Genomic DNA, 11,364 nt, shown 5'->3' with positions numbered 1-11,364 from the left:
CAAAAACATACTTTATTTGTTTCTTCTTTATACAAAATAAGGAAACTAGAAGCGTTCGACTTCCAAAAAAGTATAATACTGTACATCCTGACGACCCCTCCTCCAGGCCCCGGGCAGGGAGGGTGGTCTATGGGCCGGAGCCCGAAATCTTGGCGCCTTGCCCAGGGGGAGAGCGGGGTGGGCGAGCGTTCCAGTCTGGCCTGGACCCCCGGGCTCACAATAATAGTCAAAGGAAGGAAAGGTTGGTGGGGGTGGGGGGTGCCTGGCCCCCCGGGCTGGGAGGTCCGGACCGCCCCCTTCCTAGAAAGCTGACCTTGATCCTCAAGTGTGGCCACCAGGGGGCGCCCGCGCGCAGGCGGCTCCGTCCTCCCGCCGGCGACACCCCCGCTGGAGCGCGCGGCTCTCCCGCTCCCGCTCCGTCTTCTCGCGCCCTCTCCGGCTGGCGCTCGCTCCGTCTTCTCTCTTCCTCATTTTGCTCCCTTCCCTCGCTCTCCCTTCACTCTCTCCCTTTTTCTTATCATCTTGTTTTAAAGACGGGGAAAGCAGAGTGAGAAATAAGGTCACCAAAATGCCACTCGGATGGCAGAGAGGGGGAACGACCAGCTCCGGCCCTCGGCCTCAACCCTCTGTTGGTCCAAAGAGGTGGTGGTAGGGGTCGGGGGTGGGGTCTAGAGCGTGCTGGAAATCTGTCGACCCTCCGCGGTATTGACTTTGGTCCCGAGCACCGCTCGCGCCGCCCGAAGGGCCCTGGCAGCGGGCCGGGGTGGGGGTGGGGGGCCCGGGGGCGCCCCGCCGCGCGTCCCGCCGAGGAGCCTCGGCCGCTGCGTGCGGACCCGGGAGGGAACCCCTGAGGGCGGCGTTTCGGTTCGGGCGGCTGCGTCCGGGGCCGGCCCGGCCCGGCGGCCTTACCACACGGCGGCCTCGTTGAGCTCGGGGTTGGGGTGCGACAGGGGTCCGCTGTAGCCGCTGGCGCCGCTCATGGGGAAGGGCGGGCTGGGCCCGCCGCTGAACACCTCGCCGGGCAGGGGGTGCAGCGCGCCGGGCAGGCCCGGCTCGGGGCTCGGCGTGTCCGGGTGCGAGATCATGTCAGTGAACCTGGGGTTGTCGGCGGCGTGCGGGCCGGCCAGCGGCGGCTCCAGCGCTCCCAGCGGCGTCGAGCCGGGCCCCGACGCGGCCAGGAAGCTCGAGTCGGCCGGGGACTGTGCCTGCGACGGCGGGCCGTGGGCGAAGAAGTCGTAGTTGCCTCCGGGCGCATAGTAGTCGCCTTGATAGTCTGCAGGCGGGTATGGGGAGGAGACAGGGAGAGGTCAGCGGCGGCCAGGCCTGGAAGGGGACCCGCGTGGACGGAGGACCAGACCCAGCGGGAACCGCGAGACACTGATGCGGGTTGGCGAGCCCCGCGGAGACCGAGAGAGAGCGCGGCTGGCCGAGGAGGGTCCGCGGGGGAGGACGCAGCAGACCCAGAGCCAGTGTCGGGGAGAAAGACCGTCAGAGGTGCCCAAAGGCCCAGACACATACCCTGAGAGACCCGCGGACCAGAGGGAGGGACTCAGAGACAGAAACACAGAGAGAAAGATGTTGTGACTTCAAAGTCAGAGGTTCCCCACAGACAGAAAGGGAGAAAGACAGTGAGTGGCAGGGGAGACACAGACAGTGACCCATCCTAGACCGTGTCTTAGGACTGAGGAGAGATCCACAGAGAGCCAGAGAGAGAGACACAGAAACAGCCAGAGACAGGGTCAGTGAAAGATCGGCAGAAAACAGAGTGACAGGGGAGTAAAGAGGGGACACAGCAGGGAGCCCCCGGACTCCGGTCAGAAAAGAGACCCAGAGGCGCCAAGACCAAGGCAGAGACAGAGACCAGGACGACGGTCTAGGACAAGCACAGAGAAAGAGATGAGAACAGCCGTGTGGTTAGAGACACACTGGTAAAAACCTGCAAGAGACCCAGGGGCGAGAAGAAAGGTCAGGAGAGACAGAGGCACCCACAGATCCGCCAGATGAGTCAGAGACATCAGAGATGCCTGGAGTAGAGCTGGGCAGCGAGGATGGGGTGGACAGAGACCAGCATCAAATGGTTGAGGGGGGCGGCCACCTGGCGGGGAAGAAGCCAGACCTGGACCCCACACCCCAGCAGCGGAGAGGGACTGTGAGTTGGGCTGGGACGTGGCCAACAGCACTCCGATCCCACAAGGCAGCTGAGTGCCGTCTCCTTCCCCGCAAGTACCCCGTGGACCTGGCCCACCCTTCACCCCTTCTAGTCCAGCCCTGTGACCTTCTGGGTGAATGTGGGAGTCTGGCCATTCGCGCCACCTCCCTAGGCCTGACAAGGGAGGGAGGGCATTGGCCTGATCACCCACATCCAACATTTCACCAGCGCTTAAACGTGCATTTGCCATGACACCCAGTTTCTGAAATATTTGGGGACAGAATCCTTTTGAGAATCTGCTGATAGCTATGGGCTCTCTCCAGAAAAATGCACAAATCGCATTTTTGCCCCCAAAATCAGGGGGCATAAGGGCTCCAGGTTACAAACCCAGACATTTTCAATAAATGGTTTCTGCATCAACTTGTCTGACCTCTTCCCAGGGTCCCCTCCCCGGGGACCTCCTCCAGGTCCACCTCCTGAGGGTTTGGGGTGTGGGACCCCATGAAAGGAGCCCCTTGTTGCCAGCACCCGTGACAATAACCCGCTTTGTGCGGTGGGAAAACCAGCGCACCCCCAAGCCGGGTTTCCTCTGCAACACCCCCCCCCCACCCCGCGCTGGGTCTTCGGGTCTCAGTCACCAGGGTGACTTCTGGATGTCCCCTGCCGCCCGGCCCCCCTTCTTTCTCCAAACCCTTAAATCAGTCCAAATGGGGGTGCCCTAAGGCCCGGCCTGAGACGGTTTAAGCAACAGCTAAAACGGTCGCCTATTACTTTTTAAAAACCACTCATTCCATTCACCCCGAAAGTGATGGGAAAGGTTGGAAGCGGCGAATTGGGGCCCCTAAGGGACGGGGATGGGGAACGGCTGCGGCTCGCAGCGAGCCGGCAAGCCAGCGAGGGCCGCGGCCCCCGCGCGGAGCGCGCCGCCTCCGCCCATATGGCGGCCGGGCCGGAGGTAATTGGAACAAACGCCGTCTGAAAAGGGCACAAAAGCCGCAGCTGGGGCTTTGTCCGCGCTCCCACGGGGAGCCGCCGGCCCCGCCGCCCAGCCCCTTTCTCGCCCGCTGCCGGCCGCCGCCGCCCGGATCTCCCAGCGCGGACTAGGCGGGGCTGCCTCCCTGGGGCTGGGGGGTCCTGCCCCCCATTCCGGAGAAAGAGGGGCCCGCGTGTCCTGGCCCCCACCGCATCCAGCAGACGCGCGGGTAGAGGAGGCGGCGGGACTGGTGGGGGCACACCAGTCCTCGGGGAAACCTTGTTTAATTACCCAGGCGGGGAGAAATTCCGGACTGCACCGTCCCACCACCGCCCCGCGCCGGGCGGAGATGTTGTGCGGAATAACAAGCAAAGATAGGGAGAATTCGTGGCTGAAGACAGCAGGACGCGTCCACCATCCGAGCTGCCCTGGGCGTCCGCAGCCCCAAACCCCGGCAATGACATCGCAGTCTCTCCCCCAGAAGTATTGCCGCGCAATTTGCCCACAATTTCACAGTGGGGTGGGCCTGGCCAGACCTGAAGATCTAACCTCCTAGGAGGACCATGTGCTGAAGCCTTCCTTCCTGGGTCTGCCTGGGTGCGGCAGGGCCTACCCTACACGTTGGCCCTGGCATTGCCTCCAAATCCATGTGTCTAAGAAAAGTCACCTCTCCCCAAACTGGGCCACTAGCCTCCCCGCTCCCCAGGCCTGTGGCACTGAATGATTCAGCAGAGATCTGTCTCAAGCACAGGCACTCTGAGGGCTCTCCAAATTCAGAGGCTCAGAAACACAAGGGGGAGGTGTTTTCCTTGAGCCCAAAGGTTGGGGAAGTGAAGGACCATGAATGGATTTCCTAGAGCACCTGGGGTCTCAAAAAGCCAGTGAGGGAGCTGGGACGGTCGTGGGGGGTCGGAATGGGTCATCACTGCCGGTAGGAAGGAAATGGAGGGGTGAGGGGACAAGGCAGGAAGGAAAAGAGGAGGGAAGGAAGAAAGGGAGCAGCGGAGCCCCAAAACACCAGCAGCAGAATGCCTCTGCGAACTCCAGCTCCTTGCAGAGTGGGTAACTGGGTGGGCCCATCTCTTACACTTTCAACCCCAGTGAACACTGGTGGGCTTGGAGCTGGACAATGGGCGAGAGTCCTGCCCAGAGCAACTGCCCGCGTCCTGGCTAACAGTGCCAGATGCTGAGCGCATAGTCCCCGAGGCGGAGCAGGAGGTTTGGACTCCCAAGCTAGCTAGCAGGTGGCCCCGGATGGATTCGGACCCCTCCATCCCTACTGCCTGCGCTGCCCTCCAGTGCCTATGTTCCTGCTGGTGCCAAGTGCACCACACCGCCAAGGGCAAGGGCAGCAGGAAGGCTGGGTGTCAGGTGGGGCAGGGTGCATGTCGATTTGCAGTGCTCTCCTTGGTATGATGCTTGGAGTGTGGGAGCCTGTGAATCTCTTTGGGTGTGTTTGTCCGTGAGTGAATCTGGGGGAGTGGCGTGCACCTGTGTGTGTTGTTGTATGTGATCACGTGCCTAGATTTGTATCCCCGAGGTCTCTGAATTCCAATGCGTGCGCGCAAGGGAGTGGCACCCGTGTAGCTTGCGTGAGTGCGTGTTTATCTGCGTGTATCACTGTATGCGTGCGTAGACCCATGCATCTGATTTTGTGTCCAGGAGGTATCTATGGGTGAGCGGCCGCCCGTCTGTTGCTGCGTGTCTGTTAAGGGGTGTTCATGATTGTGTATGTTCCGCGTGCATAGAAGGGAGGGAGGGATCCCTGGCAGCCAACAGTGCCCGCATCCGGCCCTGCCTCCTCCGGTCCCAGCGTTCTCAGTTCCCAAAACCGCCGGGGCCTGGTTGTAGGTCAGCGCGTTCCAGGGTGGGCGGGGGCGGGGGTCCTTACCTCCGTAGTAGGTGTACGGAGTGGACCCCAACATCTCAGACTCGTCCAAGCGGCCGCCCAGCGGACGCATGCGCCGCGGACTCCGGAAGAAGGCGTGTCTCCGGGCGCCCAGTGCGCTCAGCTGTTTCATCCTGCGTTCTTTGGACCTTCGGTTCTGGAACCACACCTGGGACAGGGCGGGAATTGTGAGCTCGGGTCCGGGGTGCCGACGACTCCCCTGCCCAGGCCTCCCCTTCTGGGTCCTATAGCCTCCTCCGCAACAAGACTGCCCAGAGGCGGGGGCCGGGCGGATTAGGCCGGGAGAGGTGGAGAGGGGCTTCGGAGAACCAGCCAAGGGTGAAGGATTTCGCGGACCCGTGGGGCGACTCATAAAGACTTGGGCTTCCTGGTCCTCGGCCCGCCCTCGGCCTGACGGCTTTATAAAGGCCTCCCGCCCTGCACGGCTCTAGTCCCGGCCCCTCGGCTCCCCAGCCTCCCCAGCCGGGTTCTGGCGGTTTGTCTGTCTGCCCGCGCACCCGCACAGGGAGCGGGGCACGTGAAAAACCTTGCCCCTTTCTCTGCTCCGAAAGGTGGGAGGAGAGGAGGGATACCCCAGTGAGGCTTAAAAGCCTCCTTGAACGGGGAGCGGGCGGGATTCCGAGGGGTGAGTGACCCGCCCAAGGCTGCACCGTCGGGAGCACAGCAGGACTATGCGCGATCTTTTGGTTAGAAGTTCGACCGGCTAGCCCTGACGTCGGGCACACAGTCTGCGCTTCGGCACACCCGAACAAGGCCCCCTCTCAGCCGAGGGGGCTGGGTGGGAGGCTCCTGGACTCAGCTAGCCTGGGAAAGGGTGACCGGGGGCCGGCCGCACCTGGATCACGCGCATGTTGAGGCCCGTCTCCTGCGCCAACTGTTCGCGGATGTGGCGCGTGGGCTTGGGCGTGGCGGCAAAGGCGGCCTTGAGGGTCTCCAGCTGCTTGGCTTTGATGGTGGTGCGCGGGCCGCGCCGCTTCGTGCCGGAGTTCTGCTCCTCGTTCTCGTTGTTGGCTGTCTCCTTGTCCGACGACGTCGAGTTGTCCGTCTCCTTGGGGTCGTCCTGGAGTGGGTCCTGGAGGTCCGGGGACAAACTGCGGTCCGTACAGGATGACACTGCGGCGGACGGAACGGGAAGAGGACAGCGGCGTCAGCGGCGGCCCAAGGTCTCTCCAATCGGGTAGCCGGTTCCCGCCGATCCAGGCCCCCGCCATCCGCGCCTGGTTCCGCTCGGAGCTACGCGACAGCCCCTCCCCCCAGGGGTCCGGCGCCCGCCCACTCTCTCCAGGTGGGGCCGGGCCTTAGAAGGGACCCTTCACAAGCCCTCGGGGCACTTTTGGGCTACTGCTTGGGTAAGGGGGAGGCGCGCCCTCTGGGGGAGCGCAGCCTCGGTGGAGAGGGGAAGGGAGGAGGCTACAGATGCCCTCTGGGCTTCAGATCTTCCTCCCCATTTCTCCTTCCTCCGGACCCCAATTGCCGTCCTCCCAGTGCAGCCTGATATTACCAGGAGCTGAAAAGACTCCGAAAAAGGGGGAATTGTGTGTCTCCAAATTGGGGGAGGAGGGCAACTTGGAAAAGGCCCCTCAGTGGAAGGAGGTGGGGAGGGGAGCTGGTAGTCCTCTCCTGTAGGACAGACTCCAAATGCTATCCCCCTTTCCCAGCGCCCCCCCCCCCCACGCCTCTCTCCGGGCCCTTTCATTTGCCCCAGAAATGCCTGATGGGAGTGGAGAGTTCTGAGCCGGGCAAAGAATGCGCACAAGGGCCCAAGTAGAAAGCGCCAGGCTGGCCGGAGGGTCTTTTAGGGCCCGAGGCTGGGGAGGGGAGGAGATCGCCTACCTGAGTTGAGGCTGCCCTCCTTGAGGCTGGAGGAGCTCAGGTAGTCGTCCTTGCACACGAACTTGTTCTCGTCGATGACGTAGAGCTCCTCGCCCGTGGACAGCTGCTTGTTGCACACCATGCAGGTGAAGCAGTTCAGGTGGAAGACCTTACTGCGGGCCTTGCGCACCAGGTCGCTGGGCGAGATGCCTTGCGCACAGCCCGCACACTTTGTGCCAAAGCGCCTGCACACACAACATGGCCCGTCACCTTGGAGCAGCCCGGGGGCCCGTCCTCTTGAGCCCCTGACCGCTTCCCACCCACCCTAGGCTTTGAGAGGTCCCCATTTCCACATCTGTCAAACGAGAGCCCCCGTCCTGTACTCTCTGGCTAGTGCGAGAGAGGGGAGACAAATGTCCTGGGCCATTCTTGGGGCTGGGACTGTCACGCCCTGTTCAGGTTTATTCGTCCTCCCCAAGGTTTAGAGCAGTGGGTGCAGCCTTCAGCCAAGCACAGACCCAGAGCACCCCAAGATGCTCTCCGCATCCCTGCCAGATCTGCCTGGGCTGCTTGAGGCAAACTTGGCCATCCAAGTTATTTAAATTTTAAGCCAGGCCAGCCAGGTTTGGGCCACTCCTTGGCTTTGCCTCCTGGATCCTGTCCAGTCTGCTGCGGCCCAGGTAAGGCCAGTTGGCCTGGCTGGCAGGTCCAAGCCATGGGGTGAGGAGCCCCTCTCTTGAGCTGGATCTGAGCAAGCAGGAAGGAACCAATTGCTGATTCCCAGTGCCAGCAGCTCCCAAGGCCTTCCATCCCCGCTCTGGGACCCGCGGGAGCTAGTTGGCCTTGTGGACAGCAGAGCCTTGGAACAGTGGACTGTGGAAGGTAGGGATTGAGTTCCCCAACCCCCCAAAATCTCCGGCCCTGGCAGGCACTGGGAGAATGTGACCAGAAGGCAATGCTAAGCCTGCATGGCCAGTACGGATCTCTCAAATTCCCTCTTTCCCACGTTCCCGTTCCCGTTCTAAATCCCCTTCTTTCTTTCTTGAGCGCTTGGAGAAGGCCAGCCTCCCCCAAGTGGGTGGCGGCGGCCAGCCCTGGGAGGGGTGAGGTGCAGGTAGAGAGGGAGAACGAGGGCCCAGGACCCTGGGGCCCCACATCTACTCATACCCATGTCTCTAAACAGGGCGAATTTGGGTGACGTTGATGTAGTGAGGGCATTAGAAGCCATAAGTCACTTTTGGCCTTATCCGGCAGCGTAATTGGCCATATGCACCTTATCAAAAATCATTAGGCACTTTGCAAGCACCCCACATTAGGGGCCTCAGGCCTCCAGAGCCAGGGAGTTTACACGTGTAAAGCCGTGGCTGACATTTTCTCCTATTCAAATTCCCTAGTGCTGAGCCGCTGGGGCCGGTGAGCAGCCTTTCTCCACGGTGTTAATCACGCCCCCCTTCCCTCGGTGCCCGGAATTCACAGGCACAAAGCCGGCTGCGGGCGCCTGGTAGAAGCAGGCAGGGCTGAGCTGCCGGAAAACCCACAGCCTTCCAGGCCATCCCTTGGCGTTTCCCAGGTGGGGAAACTGAGGCCCAGAAAAGTGCTCTGCCCTGGCTCACCTGAGGGCCCCTATGGGCAGCAAGGGAAGGTGACACATCGCAGACTGGACCCTGAAGGTCCTGATTCTCAGCTTCAATTTCGTTTGTACATTTGAAGAGGGAAGGAAATGTGTAAGGAGTTGGCGGAGGGGTGGGGGCAAGGAGAAGGTTCCCTCCCTCCCTCATCAGAAGAGATCTTCCGGGCTGAGCCCCCTCGGAGTTGGGGAAGTTTCTGTTTGTCCAGGAGGGCTCTGGGGCCCTGGCCTGCTGGGAGGTCAGCCCCCTGGGCTCCTGCACTCTGCCCGGTGGGAGAAGCCTCCAGCAGCCCCTAACTTAGGCAGAAATTCTTCCTCTCTGAGAACCGGGTTTGAACTTCCACCCTGGAAGGGATTGAGGTCCCTGGGGTCGCAGCTGCAGGAAAGGGGCAGAGACGCGCGGGGAGCAAGTTTGTCAGGGCTTCTTCGCCCTGCCCCACCGCCGCTCCAAGCCGGCCTGGAGGAGCGACCTAGCGCCAGCGAAGCAGCGTTCTTCTTACTCCACCCGGGCTCGGCGCTTTCCCGGACCAAGGACAGGACGAGAGCAGCGGGCTGCCCCGGTTCCCGTATAAGCTTGTGAGCCCAGGAGGCAGGTTGCGCGGTCTCCCCATCCCGGGCGCCCCAACGGAGCGCGCGCAGGGCGGGCGCGCGGGGCGGGCGCGCAGGCGGCTGGGCGGCAGGCGGCAGGGTGGCGGGGCGGCGGGGCGGCGGGGCGGCGGGGCGGCGCGGCCTCTTACCTGAAGAAGTCATTTTTGCAGTAGAGCTTGCCCTCGCGCGAGAAGCACTTCTCCGAGAGGTTGGTCTTACACTCGCAGCACTGAACGCATTTGATGTGCCACGCGCGGTCCAGCACGTTCAGCAGGAAGCGGTCTAGGATGGGCCGCTCGCAGCCGGCACAGTGCACCATCATAGCGCCCCGGCGGCTCGGGCCGCCCTGCCCTCCCTTTGGGCCCCCGGCCCTCGGGCCCCCGGGCCCCGCTGCTGCACTCCGCCTCTTATCTCGGCCGCCGCCGGGCGAGTCCAGTCCGGACCAAGACTCAGCCGGTCAAGTCCTTGGGTGATCGCTGGCCTGGCGCTGGGCTGCCCGGGGTGGGGTGAGGAGGGGTGGCTTTCACAGCCTCATGCCCGGGGCCGCGCGTCCCAGTGCTTGTTCCGGGCTCCCCCAGGTGTCTTGGGTGGCTAATGGCCTCGGCGCTGCGGAGCGGCTTTCCCCGGTGGCGGAGGCGCCGGCACTTTCCCCCACTTTCAAGCGGTCCCGATCCTCATCTTTGTCTGGCCGCCGCCTAATTCGCGCATCCTTATTCAGATTTGGTGACGTGGCGCGGCACGTAGGGGGCCCGGCGGCCAATGGGCGCGCGGTGGCCATGGCAACCTCTTAAATTTATAGCATATCTAAATTGGCTACAGCGTTGCGGTCCGGACAGAGCAAAAAAAACAAGGCATCAGTATTGTTGAGTATTAGCTTGTACCTGGTTCGGAGGCTAAGTAAGTATTTACCTTCCAGTTTGGGGCTGGGGGCGGGGGGCCGCGCGATCTGAAAACTGCATCTCCCTTCCTCTCTCTTCTCACAAATATCTGGGGGCCAGGATTCCAGGGCCTGATGGGAGAGGGACCCCTGCCCCGTTCGCTATCCCCGGAACTTGCAGAAGTTGCCCGAGGCCCGGAGCGCGCTCTACGTCCGCGTCCTCTTCGCGAGTCCAGCCCGCCCAAATTAGACTCCCTCATCCTCGCGTCCCTGGGGTCTGCGCCCTGGAGCTGCGACAGCGCGGTTAACGGGGTTCCCAGAGCCGGGCCCAGCTTCTTTTGTCATACACCGAGCTGGGGCCCAGGCCGGCCTTTCTCATGGACACAGAGAAAGAGCGAGAGCGAGAGAGCGAGAGCAAGCGAGCATGAGCGCGAGCCGCGCCCTTTGGGTATCTTTCCCCTCGCAGGCCCAGGCCCAAGTTGGGGGAGGGTGTCATCTGGCCTGGTCCGGGACCCCGGAGTTTCAGGCCTGAGCGCGGGGCCCACGGGGCTCAGGGCGAGATTTGGGGAGGAGGCGGTCAGGGGAGGCGGGTCTTTCTGAAGCCTGATCGGAGGTGGAGGTCACCACGTCTCTCCTTTCCTCGGCGCACCTTCCAGACCCCGGGCCAGCCAGTTAGGGCGCCGGGATGAGTGGGTCGCACTGCCCAGGCGGGAACGTTAGAGATTGCATGGGCGCTGCTTGCACACGCGGTGCGCGGGCTGTATGTGCAAGTTCCAATCTCTGTAGGACGCAGGAAGAGTGGCCCGTTGTTAGGGAGCTGAGGGTCTGGGGAGTGTGGGGCGGGCGGGGGAGTGCTTGCAGGTGTGTGTGAAGAGGGAGATGGAGGTCTGGGGGATAGAGGAAGAAGCCAGGCCTCCTTTCCCAAGGGGCCAACCTGGCCGCGGGGCACTCCAAGTTTGGGAGGCCGGGAAGGCTCCGCAGGATTTTTCCATCCTGCTCCGGGAAAGTCTTGGCAGCCCGCTGACTGGGGAGGTGGGCCCTGGGCAGGAGGGAGCCAGAGAAGTGTGTTTGTGGCAAGCCTTGGCTGTGAATGTGTGTTTGGGTGCATTTACTGAGTTTGCTAGGGTGTATTTGCTGTTTGAGAATTGCATTTTTGTCTGTTTCTAGACCATAATCCATCATGTGAGTACGTTTGGGTATGTGTCTTTTTTGTGCGAATTTGTGTGTTTGTATTTGTGCATATTTCTGCTGTGTGTTTGTCTGTGGACTCTTATTTTCGTTGGTCTGTGTATAGGTATGTCTGCTTACTTTTGGACGCTCGGATGTTGAGGGTGTTTGCATATGCATCTGTGTACAACTACTGTGTGTGTGTACTAGCATTGGTGTGTATGTCAGTGGACTTAAAAAAATCTGAATGTGTGTGTTTGTG

General features: G+C 62.1%; 1 protein-coding gene across 1 annotated transcript; it reads right to left on the bottom strand.

Moving 5' to 3' along the window:
- Positions 1-905: 905 nt before the first annotated feature.
- LHX5 (LIM homeobox 5) lies at positions 906-9,380 on the bottom strand (the record flags this gene model as incomplete). The annotated part of the gene is made up of 5 exons (XM_080821002.1): positions 906-1,273; positions 5,014-5,179; positions 5,867-6,144; positions 6,865-7,088; positions 9,208-9,380. 5 exons carry the CDS (start codon positions 9,378-9,380, stop codon positions 906-908), a joined length of 1,209 nt encoding a protein of 402 aa, XP_080677128.1.
- Positions 9,381-11,364: the final 1,984 nt, after the last annotated feature.

Source organism: Martes martes (genome assembly GCF_963455335.1).
Source record: "Martes martes genome assembly, chromosome: 13".
NCBI lineage: Eukaryota > Metazoa > Chordata > Mammalia > Carnivora > Mustelidae > Martes > Martes martes.
Note: the sequence above shows the minus strand (reverse complement) of the source record. Positions and strands in the feature narration are given on the sequence as shown.